Consider the following 21,732-nt stretch of genomic DNA (forward strand, 5'->3'; position numbering starts at 1 on the left):
CACCTTTCAATATGCTCCTGAAATTCTTTTGCTGACATATTCGGAGATGAGATAGGAGGTTTCACGTCATTGATATTATCCATTTCTGGCTTACAATCTAATAAACTGCTCTTTTCGTCCTTCACCGTAACATTTTTCTCATTGTCTTCATTTGATTCTAGAACTTCATCCTTCGTCTGCAACCCTTGACAACAATGTTCAGCGGTTGGAGTTTGCACTCCTCCTTGCCTACAGCACCACGACCCGCCTGTAGTCTCCATTGAACAAGGCCCTCCGCCCGCACCAAAAATAAAACTGGACTTGAGTTCAGATCCATCACATTTTTCCTCCTTAATTTTTCCCGAAGTTAATCTTGGATCAGATCCAAAAGGAATCTCTTGATATCTTGGCACATGACAGATTTTGATTCCTGCAGGCCTTCGATCTTCGATTATAACCTTTGATTTATGATCCACTTCCTTTTCAATCCGACAGGAATAATTTTCAGAGCGCTTTGCTGGATCTGTCTTTAGTGGTTGTTCCAGAAAAGAGCCCAGAGGCAGACATTTTTTAGGGTGGTTTTTTACTGGAAATTGATTTGAAGGAAAATAGCCGGGATCATACAAAGAGGTAACAGGTTCTCTTTTATGCGTTTCAAAACGTTCAGGATTAGAAATTGGCATTCCGTTCAAGCTGTAATTATTTCGGACATATGATGCACTGTTTACAAGGTCTTGAGGTTTGTACGAAGGCCACGATTTATTGCGATCATTTTTTTGCAGTTTTTCACTAGTAGTTGAACCATTAATCAAGCATTTTCCTGGAAAATAATGTCCACTCTCTCGTGGCTCCTCAGATAATGGTTTCATTATAGAAGAACTTTTTTTGATGTTAAAATTTATGTCAGTTTCTGATGGTGTTTCCTGCTTGATAATATTCTGAATATTCCAATCAGATTTAGGGAACGGAGGAAAGGGAACAGTTAACTTGCTGTGAGTATTAACATAATTTGTGTTTAAGGGCATTGGGTTGATATGTGTTATGAAATCTTCCTTTGCATTTCTTGTGGGGCTTACATACTTAAAGAAAAATTTTGCAGCGGAGGCATTAGCATCTGCTACTGGAACTCTTTCGTGAGAGTTCCATTGTTTAACGCCACCACCCTCAGTAACTAAGTTCCGAGGATGGTGGCCTTGGGCTAAAAAATTATTCATTGGAGATTTGGAATTATTAGATTCGTTTATCATATATTGCTGCTGCTGATGTTGTTGGTGCATTCCACTGCCGCCGTAACTTTCAGGATTTGGCGACTGTATACTTTGGTTTCTTTGTAGCTGTTGATGCTCTAGGTGGCTTTCAGCCATTTGCTGTTGATGTTGTCGTTGAAGCTGTTGTTGGTGTTGTTGCTGTAGCTGCTGCTGCTGCTGCTGTTGTTGTTGTTGTTGTTGTTGCTGCTGCTGCTGTTGTTGTTGGTGTTGTTGTAGCTGCTGTTGATGCTGCTGCTGTTGCTGCTGTTGTTGCTGCTGTTGTTGTTGCTGTTGTTGTTGCTGATGATGTTGCTGTTGCTGGTACTGTAAATTTAAGTTTTGTTGCTGCTGTTGGTTGTTTTGTTGTTTATTTAAAATCATGTTTTTTAACCGGTTGTTAACATGACTACTTGCATGGCTTGGCTGTTCAGACTGCTGCTGATATGAGGAAATATTTACATCATTGTTAGGAAGATTTTCTGAATTATTTCGCTCATTCCTATTTCCCGAAAAATTTTGAGATCGAGCATTTGCCCAAGGTGACTGAGGGGAGAAAGGACTGAGCCTTTCTGATTTCATCAGTTTAAGAGACTCTTGTTCAGCTGACTGTTCCCCAGAATTTATTTCACCGCCTGGGTACCTGTAGAAAAGAAGAAAAAAATTCTATCAATTGACCAGCACATCAATTTCAAAGAGTAAAAGACGAAAAAAAAAAAATTAAAAATCGCAAAATCAGGGTGACAAGGTTTCTTGGATTTCAAAATTCCCTGAATTTTCTGGTTTGTTTCAAATAAAGATTTCCGATTTCTTCCTGCCTTTCCAATGTTCTAGGTTGGCTTGCTTTCTCATAAAACTTCTTTTCGCAACAAATTTTAATCGTTAAGTCTCTTGAAATCGAAAAAATGAAATTATTTGGCTGGAAGAGAAAAACTTCAAGGTTCTGCAGAAAAATTTCTTGACTTTTCTGGTTTTCCCTGCATTATTCAGGTTTTCCCTGACTTTTCAAGGGCTTGTCACCCGGAGAATTGTTTTTGTAGACACTATTTATAATTCTGTTTATTAAGGACTAATAATTATTAATGTCAATAGTAATAATTATCACTCCATTTACTTGATCTAGTTGCTTTCCAACTAATAGATACCAGTGTAGATGGAGTACGATTCTTCCAAGTTCTGAGAGTAATAGTTTAATAGAGTAATACACACCCATTAGAGTTGTGTGAACTCTGCTGAGATTGGGGAGGTAGTTGATGTGGGTACCCAGGCATTGCGTTTCCCTGCCCAGAAGAGAAGCTGTTGCTTGTTGGTGTTTTGACTACAGAGCTAGGGATATTGTTAACAGCATCTCCGTTGCTTTCCGCATGAACAGAACTGCACCTGCTGTTTGGTGTTGTTGAAGGAGGTATCATTGTGACATCCTGTAAAGAATACAGTTATCAGTAATGTTAGTTGAGGTTGATGAAATAACATCAACAATGCACGCAAAATGCAGAATTTCCATAATTAATTCAATTCCCGATTTCCTAGCTTTTTCTTGCTTTCCCCTGACTGTCAAACAAAATTTCCATCTGAGGTTTTATTATTTTAAACATGTTGACGCTTGCTAGACTTTAAAAAAAATTTCCACATCTAGAAATTTAAATTACCGAAAAAGGCACTGACTTGGCGGCTTCAATGGCTGTTTATACTCTTTTGAATGGCGCCGGCTAAAGTTGCTGAGGACAAACACTCTTAATGAAATTTGCTGACTGTTCTTGCGAAATTCTTTTGAAACTATTCGAAATAAAATAGAGATAAGTTGCAATGTCTTCGCATTGCAAATTGAGTACCTTTCTAAAATTTGGAACTCATTTTTTTGATAGTTTAAAATCTGCACTTGTTGACCAAATTATATGAAAATGTTGTATTTCATGGGAAAAATCTATTTTTTTTTTTTTGCGATGAACGACAAAATTACTCCAATATTTCCAGGTATCTCTTGAGAAGAAACATTTTCTATTGTTTGAGGCTGCAGTAAGACAAAACTTTGCAAGTGAGAGCTACAGTTTTCAGCTCAATTTAGAAACAATTTATATGTCATTAGTCTCCATATGCAGATGAGAGCTTTTAGAAATGAGTCAGATATTGTAGTTCCTGATTGCAAAATGAAGCCCAATTGTTTACTTACTTGATTTGAATGACTGTAAGTCCCATTGACAAATTCAGATGGTCTAGGTGATGCATCAACATATTCCATCGTTGAGCCATTCAGCTGTTGATTTGAATTTACAGTTGGTGTTACGCCACCATTAACTAAAGGGGATGGTTGTGAGTTTTGGTAGCTCCCATTTGGTGTTTGCATAAACGTGCCTTGAGCTGTTTGTTGATACCCTGGAACACCATTACAAAATTAATGAATTTATTTCTGACTAAACACATCAGAAAATACAGATGATATATACAAACTAAATGAAAAATTTAAACAATTTTTGTTTAGACGGAACGGCCAGAAAATATTAATGGCTCCTTACCTCTGGATGTTTTACACATAGTAGTACTACGAAAGAATAATATACCTGTTCATAGAATAACCATTCATAATAAGACTGTAAAAATCTGAGGGATCTGAAAATTTTGGTTTACAAAACGATTTCAGACACAAAAAAGTGTTTATTCAAAGCGGCCTTCCACCCCAGTTAGCAAGATTGAGCTCCGTCATTTGGATCCATTAGCCCGTACAGGAGCTCGCTCCAATACTCGCGTTATCCACAAAATGTAGCAGTAGATTGAAGATGGCATTGCTAAGCGCGCTCCTTACAGTCTCCGTCCACAGTCTCTAGCGGCAGATTGGAGACTGAGTTGATAAGCGCGCTTCTGACAGTGTTCATCCACCGTCTCTAGCGGTTGAACGAAAATGAGTCGGGTACGAGTCCAGGCGAGCGCATCTAGCCGCGTGTGTAGTGCGTTTGGAGTTGCGGAGAAATGCAGGAGTCTGGATGCGCGCGCCGCGCGTCCTTCAACAGGCAAGTTGTTGTGATTTGAGTCGTGAGCGCTTATGGAATTGATTGTAAAGTCCACTTGTTAAAGTAAGTATTTTCCCCATGTTTTTATTGCGTTTTCATTTTCTTTACCGGTGTTTAATTCTGCCGCTCGTGCAAGAAACAAAGCCGAAGTATTTATCTCTTAGTTAGTTATTTCGCTGAGGGACGAAAGTTAGTTTTCCTTTTCAGAGCTAACCTCCCTACCACTTTGTACCATGCTCTGTTTGTTTGAATTCAACATATTTCCTTGCGAAAGTGCAGGACAGCTGATCCTCAGTTGTCCTCCAGACGTTGAATTACTAATTCGGCAAGAACACAATTCAGCTTAATAAGCCAAAATTTTCGTGATTGTAGTCTATTCGAATCTTACTTGGCTAATGCAAGGTACCACTGGCTTATATCTTGTAGACTCGTGTAAGCACTCGAGCAGTGAGCTTGCTTATGAGTTGTCGACGTATATACTTAATCAATGAGTTTCAGACTGCATCTCACTTCTTCTCCGCTAAGTACTTTCATCTGTGCTCAGGGTTGGAATTGTCCTTGTCCATTGTAACCTATCTCGGATGAGATAAGCTGAACTCAATGAGTAATTGATTTTGGTTTCACCTGCTGGGTGCTCCTTGTTAGGTGTGGAGTATTTGTTCACAATAACATACCTCAAGGGGTTGCGGAGTCTCTCAGAAGTCAACGGAAATGAAATGGTGATTTTCACAGAACTTTTATGCGTTAGTTCTGAAGTATTCAATATTTAAATGATAACAATCGCTGATTCTTTTTACAGAGTAAATGTATAAGAACTAAACATAAGTTGGGTTTATTAGGTGTGAAGCTAATGTGTAATGTCATTTTCTTCATCTATTTTTCAGTGGCCTCACTCCAGACGAGCATCTGCACTCAGATTTATTTCCAAGTATTCTGGAATTTCCAAGCGGCTAATATTCTATGATCTGATTGCCCATCCTGTATCTGAGCAATCATTGGTAGAGAGTTAGCAGCAAAATCAAATCACCTCAAAATTCATCATTTAGTGCTTCAAACAACATTGATATCAAGGAAGATTTAGTGTAGGCAACTTAAATAATCATAAAAAGTGACTTTCAAAGTTTGATTTGTCCAGATATTAATTTTTTCAAACGAAGAAGAAAAGTGTACTTAAGTTCAGTGTTGGAAATGCCTAAATATCTGAATCAGTAGGTCAAACCAAAGTGTTCTGAATTTAAGTTTTAAAGAAGAACTTTATATTTGGTGAGTCTTTTTTTATATAATTTCTTAACGCATACTCTTTCAACACAGAAGGACTTTGATAAACTGTAGAAAGCAGTTTCTTTTGATGCTCATCATGAAACATCATCTCAGCAAGTTTGATGCCCTCTCAAGTTTGAGTTACATATTTGTGCTGTATATTACCTGAAAATTTTGATTTTATGTAGTTCAAAGCCTTGAATATTTTCTGTCATACTTTTTAGTGATCTAGCTGTATTTGTCGGCATCATTTAAGTGGATCTGAATGTCATGATTTATCATTATAACTTATTAAGCTTAAATTATAGACATTGTGTAACTCCATCCCCCCAAAACTGAGGGTCTCGCAGTCAAAATCTCACGATACTTTACACCGGTGACTAATGAAGAGTTACTGGAGTAAGCGTTATTCGGACTAGATGTGGCGCATCAATCAATACCTTAGTATACATTTTCTACATCAAACTTCATTCATCTTTGCAGGGTTCTCTATGGTAAACATGCTCCCTTTGTGCTACCAGCTACATGTGTCTTTCAGTGTCATTGATTATCCTAGGATTTTCAATGACATGTGTCATCCATAATCGTAGGATGACCAATGACATGCGCCGTTTAATGTCATTCATCATCCTAGAATTCCTAACGACATGTTTTAGGATTTTCAATGACATGCATCCTTCAATGTCAGGATTTTCAACAATATATGGAGTTGAATGTCTTTCAATGTTTTTGTGAGGAATGAAGGATATACCCTTGGAACGACATCTGATGATAAAGTGGCAAAAGTTATATTTTCCTTGAGAAAGTGGTGAAGATTCATTGTCAGCTTCGATGAGATTTGATAGAAAGTATTTGCAGCATCCTATTCTGGACGTATGTTGAGGCTCCATCAAATACGGCTAAAGTCATTAATACTGTTCTTTCGTCAGCTTTCCAATTTTATCGATAATAATTCTTACATCTGCTTAATAGTGCCGATTCCGAGAGGAGACTCTTATCAACAGGGTTGTAGAAGAATAATAAGTTATCAAAACCAATGTTTTAAGATATGGCTAGTCTCCAGAATTTCTTATTTTCATACAAATTATGCTTATTACTTGTGCAATGTGTTCCATACATCAACTTTTTTAATTAATGGAAAAACTGAACTAGGTAATAAAATTTTCTCTTAAATCTCTAGTTTGCCCTAGAGAAAAGATCATCTTGTACATCATCAATGTACATCTTAAATTTAGAAACGAGTCTATTTGGAATGATATAATGGTAATAAAATATCTTTGTTGGTATACATCTGAGTTTTTTTCTTGACTTTAAATGTTCTCCTTTGTTACATTGTTGAGAATAAATCTAGTTAGCCATAGGGGAAATAATTATGAGAATTTCTGTTAACGTTCCTGCAATCACATATAATTAGTATTTCAATATAAAAAGTTTTATTAGCGACATATCGAATTCATCCAAGAGGCAATTTGTCTCCTAGAAAAATAGATTTTCGAGGTAATATGGAAAATAACTTTAGTTAATAACTTTGACTTGGTATTTTGTGTACCTATCGAAAACACTTTGATATAAGTACATTATAAGTATAGGTCTTTACTATAAGTTTTCTTTTAAAAAAATTAAGTTTTCTTTTGGGATTACTTTTAAAAAAATCGGATCCACAGGAAGTACATCTACATCTCTAGAGTGCCTGATTTCTGAAATTTTGAAGCTAAAAAACTGAGGAATAAAGGGAAAAATATACAAGAAAAAATTTCATGGATTGTGAAATTCTTTCAGAGGTATTTTTGACATTTTATTTTTGAGCTTTTTAGCCTCAAAATTTAATTATATTCTCTTGAGATATAGATCTATTTCCTGAAGATCCGATGTTTTGTAAAAGAAACAAAAACCCCGAATAAATTTCATTATCAGTCAGAACTGCCGCTAGGAACGCGCTGCGTGACGCCGCGCGTGGGCCGCTTGCGTCAGTGCTACAAAGCCGCTCCGGATGCCGCGAGTAGCGGCGCCTGGACTCCGAGTCCGACGAGGGGTATCCACATTCAAACGGGTGAATATCTCTAGCTACACTGCCGCTCCTCTATGTGGATAAGCGATTCCGCTTTGGCACCGTCCACCGCTAGAATCCGCGATGGAGCTCGATCTTGCTAACTGGGACGAGTGTACCTATTTTCTGTATAAAATTAAGTGCCTTCATCTGGGATACACTCTCAGAAAGGAGCAATATTCTAAAAGCAAGGTTACCATTCTGTTTTATTTACCTGGTGAACTTTGGTGATAAGAATATTGAGTTGGATGGTAATCCAGCGTTGGAGGAGGAGGTAACTGTTGTATGAACTGCCCTTGAGGGGTCCAGCCACCTAGAAAGGAAAGAATGTGAATAAAAGTTAATTACCCAACTTAAAAATATAATAACTACCTACATTTAAAATTGATAGGATCAGATTTTCTCTAATTTGGTAAACAATTCATTCTTAAAGTCACATCATTTTCCGTACATAAGAAGTATGATATTCATTTTCACTATCTATACTCAACTGTTGCTCTGAAAGAAAGGAAAACAGAGGAATCCAATCACCATAAAAGGTTTTACTTCATGGATGAGGAAAACAAAAGGGCTGTCTCAAAGGTGCCTTATTGCCATAGCTTCAAAACTAATGAATAAAATTGAAACCTACAAAATGTTTCTTATGAGTCATACTCTCAACGTCTCAACTCTCAAACTCGCTATCGTTTGTTTGGTATGATAATGCAGGACTAAAGCGTACATAGGAATTGATTAACTGATGAAAATAATTGGAAACAAGTGTACTCACCTGGATTACTTGGATCAGGAGCTGGCACTGAAGTTTGTTGCCAAACAGCATTAGGAAACCTATGTTCTCTGATTGGTGGAACAAAACTACTGGTATCTACAATATTTGTTGACTGAACACCAGTCCCATAGAACGGCATGGTCTGAAACAAAAATTATTTTGTAAAGTAAATAAAAATGAACATTGAGAGGGCTTGGAAGAAATTATAATGATAACTGTGCCACTAAGTTAAAAGCAGGCAGAAAGCTCTAATATGTATGTATTAGAGAAGCGCTTGGCAGTCAGCAGGGTCTTACAGTAAAAATTGTAAATTACTTCAGTCAAAGAGTTCTAAGTATAGTGGATGAGATTGCTTACTTTCTTCCCATATGAAACTTGACCCCTGTAATTGACTGATGAAAATTTTTTGTGAAAAGCGCTAAAAATTTTAACCAGAGTACGTAGCATCAGAGGAGACGAATTCTTGTGGATTCTGAATAAAATATAAAGTATTGAGAGTTGTGTGGATATAATAAAAAATATGTTGCTCTTATTTGGACACCTGGTATTGGAAAACTGCTGTTAGGTATATGTTTCCTCTGCCAATTGATATTAAATGCATTAAAAATGGTATTATGAGCTATTTTTACTAAAGATGTTAGACACTTTTCCATCATCTTGAAAAATTCTGCTTTACTGTTTAGCCACTGCAATACTCTAATATTCTAGAATTCTAATTGAGAGTTGAATACGAAAAGTGCTTGCTTCCAACTGAGCACTTAACATGATACATAACTTGTCCCAAAAAAAGTAATAATATCCTTATAAGTGAATGCTTTGTTATTTTCCGGAGGTTTTATTCCATAAAAGTTGCCGCAGCATTGTCGCTAAAAAATTTGATCTTGTTCAGTAAAATTGATGCTTTGGAGCATGTGCTGCTTACCAGGCCTGGCGTGAGTGACGGATCTGTAACAGGTACTCCAGATTCTATCTTGACATCTGCTCTAACTGATGAGACCTGTAACACAAAATCAACACTCCGAATGAGAAAAGTCATAGTTATTGAATGGAACAAAATCAAGTTTAACTTGAGCAAAACACGAGATGATACCCTTAAACAAACTAACTACCTACTGAACAAACTATCTGCTTCAAATCAAGGGTCGATAATGTTCCTTGATTTCCAAACATTTTTAGATGACGACCTTCTTTTTGGGTCGGGAATTTTTTACAGTTTCACAGAATTTTTAACAGTTTCTGCGACGAAATTCTGTACGATTTGGCAAAATGGTCGGGATATCATAATTTCGCAAGCATGTAGGTAATGACAATTTTTTTGTTGATTTGCATGTGAAAAATATTAATTCATGCCTTGGTGTTTTCAGTCTCGCGAAACTAATGTAGACCTCCTTTCAGATCCTTAATTTTTGAATTTCATCAAAATGAGATTATAATTTTCCGAGCTCCGATAAAGATAAAGAATATTTGACGAACTGGTACGCGAGTAAATGATTACAAGATAATATACATGGTCATCATTGTCAGGTCTACAACTCTTCAGAGGTCGCGCCGCAACTATCGACCTCGAGCAACTATTTTAACTCTCCGAAGATCAAATTGCATATACGACGAAATGAAGGAACTTCGAATGAATCAGGTGAAACCTATACACTTTGAATCGCTTTTACTCCCTACGAATTTGAAATTTTCAGCGTTTTCTAAGCTAAAATGTACTCAGAATAGAACAACCCTCTACACTCTAGCATCGATTTGAGTTTTTGTGGATTTAAGTCCCTTTTCCTAGCTTTATCCCGTGGAGTGTCATCTATCATCATACTTCAAATAAAAATACAGGGTATCTAGCAATTTTCCAAAAAAATTCCTGACAAAAAATGCACAAAAAACCGGGGGAAAATTAAAATTCCCTGACAAACGAAAAAAATAATTCCCCGAAATTTCCCTACGACAAGAAGGACAAATATTCCTAATTTTTCGACAGGGTTAAACTTATTAGGCGTAAGTGATAATTTTTTAATGTATTAGAAATATAATGCGATGAATAGAGCAAAATATATGTTGCCTAGACTATCTGTGTTTTTCCATTTCCCTGACGTTTCCCTGACACGAAAATTGCTCGCAAAATAAAACTTTCCGACATGCCAAATGTTTGCGGATTTCTTGACATTTCCCTGTTTTCCCGGTCGCTAGATACCCTGAAACACCACTTAACACACACTAAGCCGTGTGGTACGTTTCTTTGGTAGGGTAGGGAGTGTAAACAAAGAGTAGAGACAGCGCTTGAGAAAGGGATCCGGAAAAGAAAGAGTTGACACTTTGAGTCATTCACCCCCGGCCCTGAGCAGGGTCGGAGCGCCGCACAGTGGGTCGCGTCAATCAGAGAAGTCGGACATGACATTTTCTACTAAAACTGCAAATTTTGATGTTCATTTTGTCACATTTTCAACTTAACGCGGTGCTTCTCGGTGAAAATTTCACGAGGGAACCAATGAAACCACTCTTAGAACCCAGGATGTCTACAAAAACAGGCTTGCCAAGAATCAGTGCTTTTACAGTACTTTTTCAGTGCATTAGTAAGAAATTCAGTACCTCCTCAACAGAAAAAATTCAGTATTTTTATTGTGCCTCCATTGGACGAAGTGGAAAAATTTCAAAAATTTAAATTTCACGCTCAAATTGCGACAAAAATGAAAAAATTCCGGGCCTTCTTGCGGAATTTCCGCACTTTCTCAGTATTTCCGGACCGCCCTTAAAAATCAGTAGTATTTCCTGAGTTGTAGACACCCTTACCTGTTTTCGTCACATTTTCAAATTAAATTGGTGCTTCTAGCTGAAAATTTCATTAGGGAACCAATGGAGCCACTTTCAGAACCTCAAATTTCTGCATAAACGGAGTTAAAAGCTTTTAAAGTTTCCAAATTTTATCCGAGCTCCCCCATCGACTCGATCCCCTGTGCGTCGTCGGGGCGCTATCCCCAATCTTATTCATCCGTACCCTCGCCTGGCGCTAACTCCGAGCCCGCGGCCGTCCCATCCTCATCCCTCGCGCTTTCCTCGCTCCGCCCACTTTCTTCGCCGCCACCCTTAACTCGTCCTACGTCTACGACCCTCTGCAGCCCCCTCCCGTGGAGTATCAGTCTGGGTCCTTTATTATTTTTAACCCCGACTTATGAATGGAGTTATCGTCTATCCACGCGTCTCGCGTCTCGACCTACAAACGGGAGGAGGGTCGCTTTTCATCGTCCCGCCATCAAGTCCCACGTGGGGGACCTTCCTCATTGCGGCAGGTCACGGTTATAGTCCCTCAATACTGAGAGTTGAGACATGGGGAATCCATTTCTGATTGGCTCCCGTATTTCCGGCCTCCACAGTGTCACAAACCGGAAAAAGACTACATTCACAGGAGGAGGAATGACTAAAATGAAAATGTTGAACGACAATGCGCGATGTTTAGCCTTCATTTTCCGATGAGGAATGTTTATCCTTAAAAGTTCTCTTCTGCACGAGGAAATTAATCAGGGTGTCTACTAAAACAGGCTGGCCAAAAGTCAGTACTTTTTCATTACATTCCCGAGAAAGTCAGTACCTCCTTAACAGAAAAATTCAGTACTTTTTCAGTACCTCCATTTCACGAAATTCAAAAAATTTCAAAATTTTGAATTTCTCGCTCAAATTGCGACAAAATTGAAAAAATCCGGATCTTCTTGCGGAAATCCGCACTTTTTCAGTGCTCCCGGACCGCCCTTAAAAAATCAGTACTACTTCCGGATATTTCGGACTTGTAGACACCCGTCGTGACACATACGTCGTTTCTAAAACAAGCGAAAAATAGAAGTTCCGAATTGCGGAATCTAAATTCCCGTTGTCCCTGGGGAATTTCTGCGATACCTATTTGGAATGAGCGTGCGGTTATGAGAGTTGAGCGTGCACAAATATCGTGGTTATCATTGGCATTAGTTCAGCTGGAGTGCCCTGGAAGTTCAATGTTTCAATTCATAAATCCTTGAGACACACACACACACACCACACGCAATCCACGCGAAAGTGAAAATCATTGGTGCCTCGATTTCACAACACAACTTACTAGCGGATCCACTTAAGATACAGAGAATTTATACGAGTTCGGATTGAGCGTGGTATTCATTCTAACCGTATCTAAACTTAGGAGCTGTATTATTAAATCCCCAAATACTCAGTGACAATGCTGACAGGAATGAAGATTATGTTATGATGGTTTAACCTTCCACATGCGAAAACTGATGAGAATGAGAAAAGCTAAAGGGCGTCTATCAAAAAATATTTGGAACGATGGCCTGTAAAGCTTTTGAAACGTGATTTTTGGGCTATAAACTAAATCGTGGGATTGATCATCTTTAACGCACCAGTGACGCACGCTCAAAATCATACCTGCATTCTCTTTAAGGTGTTATGTACTTTATGAGCGGCTTCATAGAATGTCCCGAAAATACCCAGAATGGGGCCTTAATTATAGAACAAATAATTGTGATGATTTTAACTTCGCTTAGAAGAAAACGTAAAAGGTAAATATAAGCAGTCAAAATCAGCTAATTTGAGTCTGAGTGTGTATGGGACATTGATAATTTTGATCTAGGATCAAATTTTTCAAAACTAGTTGCTGTGCAGCCGTGCGCATAAAAATTGCCATAGAAGCCTTCGTACACTGAGAAAAAAGATTGGTGGAATTTACCATTCCTTCACGCTGTATTTCACACAGCGCCTGTCGATCTTCAAGTCGATTCTGCCAGAGGAATGGTTACCTGTACCAGTAAATAGTACTGCAGTTTACCTTTTACTGTTTACCTTTCTTCCAGCAGAATTGACTCTGAATTGACGCTGTGTGAAATACAGACTGAAGGAATGGTAAATTCTACCGATCTTTTTTTTCCGTGTACGTTGCCAAATTTCCTTTGATAAAACGCAAATTTTCTGGGAAACTTACGATCATTTTTCAACCATGTACTTATGGTGGATTTTACTTGCAATTCGGTGGTAATAAATGTAGCAACGTCCGAATGTACTTTCAACATTTTTCCATAGCACGGTTGTACTGCCGTGCTGAGAAAAAACGCCATATGAACATTCAAAAGCTGCCAAATTTTCTACAGTAAAAAGTGTTTTACGAAAGAGTGTTATCAATATTTTCTCTTGAAATTTTCAGATGATATACATCTGGTTGCGAATAAAATTCTCCGAAAAATTAAAAAGAAATATATTTACGGACTTCCCTGAAAATTCGTATTTTACCAAAGGAAAGAGCTTGATGCAAAAACGGCTTTTTTCGCCCCCCTCTGGAAGTTCTTCAGACTTTGTCTATTGATTACTCATACTTGAGCGCTTCTTTTCCCAAATTTTCAGACCCCCAAAAAATTTTGGGGGGGGGGGAGCTAGGGGGGGTGGAAGTCAAAACCTATGAACCTCGATATCTCTTGAACAAAGAAAGATATCGAGGTCCGGTTTGGACGAAAAATCGTCTAAAATTGCATACTTTAAGATTCTAAAGGTGGAAATCCCGATATCACATTTTTAAGTCAACATATGTGCTTTTTTCCAGTTTTTAGGTCTAGAAAATTTCTTTTAAACGAAAAATTTACAAAGATCTCAATTTTTTATTTGAACCAAAACCAGTTTTTTAAATTGTTCGTCTTTTCCCGCATCCAACGAGTGGTCCATTAAGCTGGGGAACCAAACGGTTCCGGAGTTATGATCGATTGAAGTTTCCGCTCAACGCGCGCCGACCGATTTTCGCGCGGAAAATAGTCGGATTTGACTGTTATTAGATCAGATTGAATGTTCAAACTGAGCAAAATGCTTTATTAGGGACTCTTGAGGGTCACTGAGTTCATTAATTACCGATACTTCCAAAATATTCACGTTTTTAAAATTGCAGCTTCGGACAGGACCACTGAGCGGCCGGTCGGCGCTCAGTGGGCCTCTAAAATAGCGCTGCGGAGCTGTAATTTTAAAAACGTGAATTTTTTGGAAGTATCGGTAATTTCTGAACTCAGCGACCCTCAAGAGTCCCTAATAAAGCATTTTGCTCAGTTTGAACATTCAATCTGATCCAATAACAGTCAAATCCGACTATTTTCCGCGCGAAAATCGGTCGGCGCGCGTTGAGCGGAAACTTCAATCGATCATAACTCCGGAACCGTTTGGTTCCCCAGCTCAATGGACCACTCGTTGGATGCGGGAAAAGACGAACAATTTAAAAAACTGGTTTTGGTTCAAATAAAAAATTGAGATCTTTGTAAAAAGATCTTTCGTTTAAAAGAAATTTTCTAGACCTAAAAACTGGAAAAAAGCACATATGTTGACTTAAAAATGTGATATCGGGATTTCCACCTTTAGAATCTTACTAGCCGTTCTGGGCGCGCTTCGCGCGCCCGTCACGCCTAGCCGGGGGCTACGCCCCCTGGACCCCCGGTTACTCGCTACGCGAGTGACATTCAGCTCGCTTCGCGAGCCGATTTTGTAGTAGTTGCAAATTTTTTATCACTATATTTTGAAGATTTCATAGAAAACATTATGAAATTTTCACCCCACAATTAACTTGTAGAATAATAATGGCAGGGCAAGAAATAGACTATATATCTTAAAATGGACGGTTCCCACTTATTAAAAACAGCCAACACCACGTGAAGGTGAGGAACCATCGTTAGCCACTTTTTCTTTTTTTCTTTTTTTTTTTTTCTTTACTTTTCTGAAAAAATTTACTGAAATTTTAGTTGCGTCCCCTAAAAGGAAACACGGAGAAAAAAATTTGTGCATGGAACCCGAGGCTGAGATCATATGGATCTCTGAAGTTTTCGGATCACGCATCCGAAAAGTTAAGGTCCATCTGCCGAAGTTCGGGTCAGACAATTGAAGTAGTTCGGTATATACCGAAGATTTCAGGTCACACATCTGAAGTACTCGGTGCATACCGAAGTGCTTCAGATTTCTGACTCAGAGATTTAGGAAAAAACACAGTAGAGAACCAAGGAAATCACAGTAGAACAGAGAAAAAAATACAGTCGAATAAATAAAGAAAACTATTATCGAAGAAATTCTAATTATTAGAAAGTAATTAGCTGGCGTAATCAATGCGTAGCTGCATAGGAGCATGAGCGAGATTTATCATCAACTGACCGCTGGCCGCTAGGTACCTGGGTGGGCGAGCGACAATACGTAAGCGGTGGCATATGGTTCGATTGACAGAGGAGTGGGGAACGGTCAGACGTAGGGGAAAGGTTCAGGCTGAACCGTTCAGCACAGCGCAGCGTCAGTCACCGGGTGGGGAAGAGAGTCCGGGAGGGGACACTTCCCCTCGAGTGAAATAGAAAAAGGCAGAATCCTTCGAAGTTTATATTAATGAAAGTATGCAATTTTAGACGATTTTTCGTCCAAACCGGACCTCGATATCTTTCTTTGTTCAAGAGATATCGAGGTTCATAGGTTTTGACTTCCACCCCCCCTAGCTCCCCCCCAAAATTTTTTGGGGGTCTGAAAATTTGGGAGAAGAAGCGCTCAAGTATGAGTAATCAATAGACAAAGTCTGAAGAACTTCCAGAGGGGGGCGAAAAAAGCCGTTTTTGCATCAAGCTCTTTAGAGACACCTGAACGCACATTCGACCTTTTTTCTACACTGGAAAAAAAAAAAAAAACACATTGGATCTGGAGTCCAGACCCTTAAAAACATCGACAAGATGAAATACTCTTGATTCAATCAGATTTTAGCTTAAATCAAGAACCAAGCCTCTTAATTTGAGCGGATTTCCTTTTGATTCAAGCAAAAATCCGATTGAATCAAGAGTATTTTTTCTTGTCAATGTTTTCAAGAGTCCGGACTCTAGATCCGATGTGTTTTTTTTTTTTTCGGTGCGGCACGGTAGGCGCATCTCTTCCTGTCGACTTAGATTCTAATTATTAGGAGAAACGGTGGTGGACACTTACAGAATGTTCAGGTAGACTCATCATATTGGGGGAATCGACTACACCATTGATGGCTCCTGCCGGGGTGGACGGTTGCGGCGTGCTCGCTTGAGACGAATTCCCGCGCGACTTCCGGTAACCCTGTAACAGTGATTGAATAAATGCATCAGTGCATCAAGAATCAATCGACAACTTCAATATCACACAGAAATGCATAATCTGGCCATTCATCGCGCGTGTAGCTTGATAAACATTTTTACCCCTTACGTTACGCGCGACGACGCTGCGGAACGAGGCTGCATCTAACTGGGAAAACAAACAGGGTGTCTACTAAAACAGGTTAACCAAAAATCAGTACTTTTACAGTAATTTTTTAGCACATTCCCAAGAAATTCAGTACCTCCTCAACAGAAAAATTCAGTACTTTTGCAGTACTTCCATTCGACAAAATTCGAAAAACTTCAAAATTTTTAATTTCTCGCTAAAATTGCGACATAAATGACGGAAATTCCGGACCTTCTTGCGGAATTTCTGCACTTTTTCAGTACTTCCGGACCACTCTTAAAAATCACTACTATTTCCGGACTTTCCGGATTTGTATAAACACCCTGAAAAAGCATAATATCGATGGTCCGAAGAATTCACGGATCTCAATCGCGGTATTTCAAAAATTTCTGCTCCTATTTTATTTTTTTTCGAAGAGAAACAAGCCAATTTTATAGCTTTAAATCGGAGAAGAATATTGTGCTGACAGAGAAGAAAAATCAAGTGTGACAGGGAGTCTTCAATGTCGGAAACGAAGATACGCAGTTGCGTACTCAGGCCATAAATATGGGGTAAGTGAACACCGCTCCAATCATGGTTAATTTAAAGAAAAGAAACCTGATCGATACACTTCCATGAGAAGTTCTGTAACTTTTGTGATGAAGAGGAAAAATTACACAGGAAATATCAAGATCAATTTCCGGGTTTTTTCTTCTTTTTTTAAAACAAATAAAACATGAGCGGAGACTCGCAACGTCATAATCGGAGATGTACTGAGAGAAAAAAATCGGTTTAAATTGAACCCTTCAGTTTTTCGATTCAGGGTCAACCGACGTTTCCGGTGAAAGGGGCCGAATTTCACTGGCGGATCCAGCAAATTGGCAACATAATCTTTCCTGCATTTAAACCTATGGAAATGTATCGCTTCTTGGAGAACCAGGTGCTCCGGCAAGAATCGAGTTGCCAAATTGCTGGATCCGCCTCTGCCGAATTTCGGTTCCCTGAACATAAAAACTGAGAGCTCGATGTGAACCGAACTTACCACGTCTTCGCTTTGATCGACTTCAACCATGGTTCTTCGGCTGAAATCGATGAGAGCGGCAACAGTGTTTGGCACGGGAGGAGGGTTAAGTACCTTTGGTCACGTGCGTTTTCGATTATTTTTAAACTCGGACCCGGGGGCCGAAACGTCTCCACGTCACCTGCCGCGAGCTGCCGAAATCCCGACCAGGAGGAACGATTTCGGTTGCAAGGCACGAAGATGGCACCAAGGATATTTTCGACAAGGAGTTTCGTCTCTCGTCACTAATAATAAGCTGTTGCATGTGCCATGAATTTGCGATTTAAGTATCGATTCCAATGTAAAAATTCGCAAAAAAACACGATGGTGCTACTGATTTTCTCTGAAATGAACTCCGAAGCTCAAAAAAAGCCCTCAAAGTTGAGGCCGCAATGGAGATGTTGCATGTGTGAGGGATTTGCGATTTGACTGCTGTTTCTTATGTAAAAGTTCGCGAGAAACAGGATGGTGCCACTGGTTTTCTCTGAAATCAACTCCCAAGCGCAAAAAAAGCTCTCAAAGTGAGGCCAAAATGGAGGGGATATCCCGCCCTACCCTGAGAGTCCACCTCTACATCAAGACAAACTCTCCATGCAAAGGTAGGGAGCAAATAGGGCAGGGTTACCGTGTTTTCAGTTTTGGAGTCCCCAAATAAAGTGGCAGCCCTGTCAATGTATTTGCTCCCTATCTTTGCATGGAGAGTTTGTTTTGATGTAGAGGTGGACTCTCAGGGTAGGGTGGGATATCCCCTCCATTTTGGCCTCACTTTGAGAGCTTTTTTTGCGCTTGGGAGTTGATTTCAGAGAAAACCAGTGGCACCATCGTGTTTCTCGCGAACTTTTACATAAGAAACAGCAGTCAAATCGCAAATCCCTCACACATGCAACATCTCCATTGAGGGGATACCCTCTCTACCTCTCTTTTCTACTACCTATGCGTGAAAAAGCATGTGTATGAGATGCGGACTGCGCAATCCTTATTTGAGTGTAAAATTAAAGGACTTGAAAATTCGAAAAGAAAAAAATTCAAGGAGTTTTCAAGGCATAAATCTGAATGGACGATTATTTCTCCTTACGTCTGCTCATGTTCACAAGCAGGAAGACAGATTCAATTCTAAATCGAAACAAATCAATCACAGCATGGTCCGAGTTTGTTTCTGGAAAATGTCTCAAAGTCAGAGCCAAGTCTTTCCTAGTATTGGATATGTTCCTGTATTTTTCATTTTAAGAAGAGACATCTTTTCTAGAGAATGCACCTGGGCTCTGTAAAACGAACCCATCAATTTGATCTTGAAAGCAGATCGACTGTTGGATTGCTATCGAGGAGCCTTCATCGATACATCCGGATCCTAGCGATGCCATTGATCGATCGAAAGATCGAGTCGACAATCGACCAAATAGCGCCTTCTCCGATGGCAGAAGTTGAATACGACTCTCATCAGGTGAGGATGACGAATACTGCCGACATCGAATTAGCATTTTATGCCCTGCGCTATTCATCACCTCAGACCAATGACAACGTGGACTAGAAGATCTTCAAAGGTAGAGTACATTTATAGGGAGAGTATGAACACTGGGCCTCATGGAGGACATAGGGCCCAAAAATGGCGGCGCTTTATCTTTGGTTTTTGAGGATGAGAGGGGGGTCATTGCCAACTTTAGATGGTTATCATAAACCGCAATTGCTGCCAACCTTGATATATCTAAGATTATTTTCTTCAAAAATAGCACACGATTAGCCGTTAAACCATGTAAATGCGTCGTAATAATGCAGCTTAGTAAAGTTCTCATTGCGATAAACAGATAAAACTACATTTTGAGTCATTTTGTATTTACATTTACTTGCAGCGTCCGCCATTTTTGGGCCCTAGAATGGGCCAGGGAATGATCACTGGATGATCCACTTCTGATTGGCTCGGCCAAAAACTTCATGGAGCTCTTAGAAACAAAACGAAAAAAAAAAATTGCGTACGTTGCATACAAATTTTTCAAAATGACAAAAAATTAAGTTTAGCTACTACTATCAACGTGAACTTAAAACTCAAAATATAGAGTTGGGCGTATTTACCCGAGTTGTTAGACCAATTTTGTGCATTAGATCTTTCCATTCTGAACCTCAGCGAGGGTAAGGTTGGCAAGAAGTGCAGCAAGAGATAAGAATCTAAGGTTCGCAACAATCCCTTTCATCCAAGGTTGCTGCCATTTTCTTGGTTCTGGAGGATCGCCATGAAGCCTAGTGTCCATACTCAGAAAATGAAGGTACTCTACTTTTTTAGAGGGAAAACCTCGCACATTCGTCCTGGAATGGACTGCGTCGATTTCAAGGTCATTTGTTACGTGAGAGATATCTACTTTTTAATTTATTCGTCCCGAACACGAGTTAGTGTCACTGAGAGGGCCGACCTGGTGACTTTTCCTACCGTTCGTTTCTCTTTGTAAAAAGTTTCAAAAAAAAATGCTCTATTTGAAGAAAACCAAGACACATCGATGCTAGATATTTTTATTACAGCTTGCCGAGGGTGTAGCAGACTTATTCTGAACATACCAAGGATGACTGTTCGCAGCTATTTCCTTGTAATATAACAGTTCTCCTGCGAAAAATGTGCAAAATCAAGAATCAAGATATACGGTGTTATTGCTGCGTACGTAGCACTAGGATCTGCACAAAGTTTGGAGCAATGGCGAAGCGTGAATGATCGATTATCGGTGCTTCTCCATTGAAAGCTATGGTAAAGAATCGATTTTTAAGGCGTTCGTTGCGAACACCCTGTTTATCGATCCTTTTCCATAGGTTTAAATGGCAGATCTCGATATATCATAAAGAAACTAGCCGGGCTAAAAGTGAATCACACCACTACTCCACGTATTACTACAAAAGGAAACGCAAAGCGAGAATTTTTATCAGTAATGAGCCGGTATAAAGATTGAAGAGGCCAGTTTCCGAATTTTATCTTATCCGTGTCACACACATCCAAAGACCGTTTACGGATTACACGTCTAATGACGTCCAAGGCCTTCCTCCCGCAATACGAACTATCGGTCGTAGTAACTACCGAACGAAGCTCTAATTTTTATGTGCAGCTTTGCTCTTCGATAAACCATAACATGCCTTTCCTCTATCACACTTCAGCTTTACGCAATAAATGATGAAAACGATGCCGCACAGCGCACGTACACACGCAGCTGGAAAAATGTAGAGTCCCTTCATATTGAGAGTTAGGACAATGTGAATCCATTTCTGAGCGGTTTCCGTATTTTAGGCCTCCACAGTGTCACAACAGGAATAAAAATTACATTTTCACCAATTGCAAAGATTATAAACTGGAATGGACTGGAGAATTACGAGTTGGGCAAGGAAGAAGTGGAATGAGAGAAGGAATGGAGAAAGGAATTTGAGAATGAGCTGATCAAAGATTACGAAAAACTACATATCAATTTGTGTAATCTTTATTCCCGTTTGTGACTCCGCGAGGGGGGGGGGGGGGGGGGTTTCTTAACTTTCAGTATAAAGGGACTTAAGAAATATGTACATACGAAAGGCATGGAATCGGAATTTGAATCATTTTCTACATGCTGAGATAAGAGCTTAACGATATAAATATTCACTGATCATAAAAAGTACACGAAACAGGGGAAAAAGTCACCTATACGTCACTCTGAGAGTTGTTTTTCTTTTTTTTAAACGAAGACGAAACATTTTTCAATTCAGGAAAGTTTAAATCTTCATACGATCGGATTTTTCTTGATTAAAGGAATCGTGAGTAAGCGTCGACTTACTCACTTACACCCCAGGTCTCCTCTTCTCTTTGCACTAATTTGACTACATTTTCGACACAGAACAACTTTTTACAATACCAAAATTTAGCGAAACTCCCCAATGAAAGTTGAAATAATTAAGTACCTCAAAAAGCACGGCAGAAAAACACAGAAAATTCGCGCCAGCGTCACATACGAATGCAAAATTCTGGGGTTAACCAGGATGCCGCCTGAAAAGTAACTGACTATTAAAACTCACATTCGGGATCGAAAACTTTGCAACGAATCCAGACGTAACGGGGCCGAGAATTCAGAGCGACTAATTGCTGGAACGCAGGATTTTCAAAACGCGAGCCAGCTGTGGCTGCATTAGAGGGTTCATATTTTGAAGGATGCGAACCGCAGATAAAGAACAAAATG

General features: G+C 39.2%; 1 protein-coding gene and 1 long non-coding RNA gene across 7 annotated transcripts in view; one reads left to right on the top strand and one right to left on the bottom strand.

Annotated features, from left to right (window-relative positions):
• Tet (Ten-Eleven Translocation (TET) family protein) overlaps nt 1-21,732 on the bottom strand; it is a 150,775-nt gene that overhangs the window by 17,205 nt on the left and 111,838 nt on the right. For all 6 annotated transcript variants that reach the window (XM_072302657.1, XM_072302653.1, XM_072302656.1 and 3 more), the window contains 7 exons: nt 16,255-16,374; nt 9,227-9,301; nt 8,305-8,446; nt 7,750-7,848; nt 3,394-3,596; nt 2,433-2,644; nt 4-1,866 (listed from right to left, as the gene is read on the bottom strand). In XM_072302657.1, the coding sequence (XP_072158758.1) occupies nt 4-1,866; nt 2,433-2,644; nt 3,394-3,596; nt 7,750-7,848; nt 8,305-8,446; nt 9,227-9,301; nt 16,255-16,374 (2,714 nt within the window). The remainder of the gene's footprint in view (nt 1-3; nt 1,867-2,432; nt 2,645-3,393; nt 3,597-7,749; nt 7,849-8,304; nt 8,447-9,226; nt 9,302-16,254; nt 16,375-21,732) is intronic.
• LOC140225098 (uncharacterized) lies at nt 3,615-6,776 on the top strand. The gene is made up of 2 exons (XR_011900266.1): nt 3,615-4,291; nt 5,113-6,776. It is a non-coding gene; the product is annotated as an uncharacterized lncRNA (long non-coding RNA).

Source organism: Bemisia tabaci, chromosome 7 (assembly GCF_918797505.1).
Source record: "Bemisia tabaci chromosome 7, PGI_BMITA_v3".
NCBI classification, from domain to species: Eukaryota; Metazoa; Arthropoda; class Insecta; order Hemiptera; family Aleyrodidae; genus Bemisia; species Bemisia tabaci.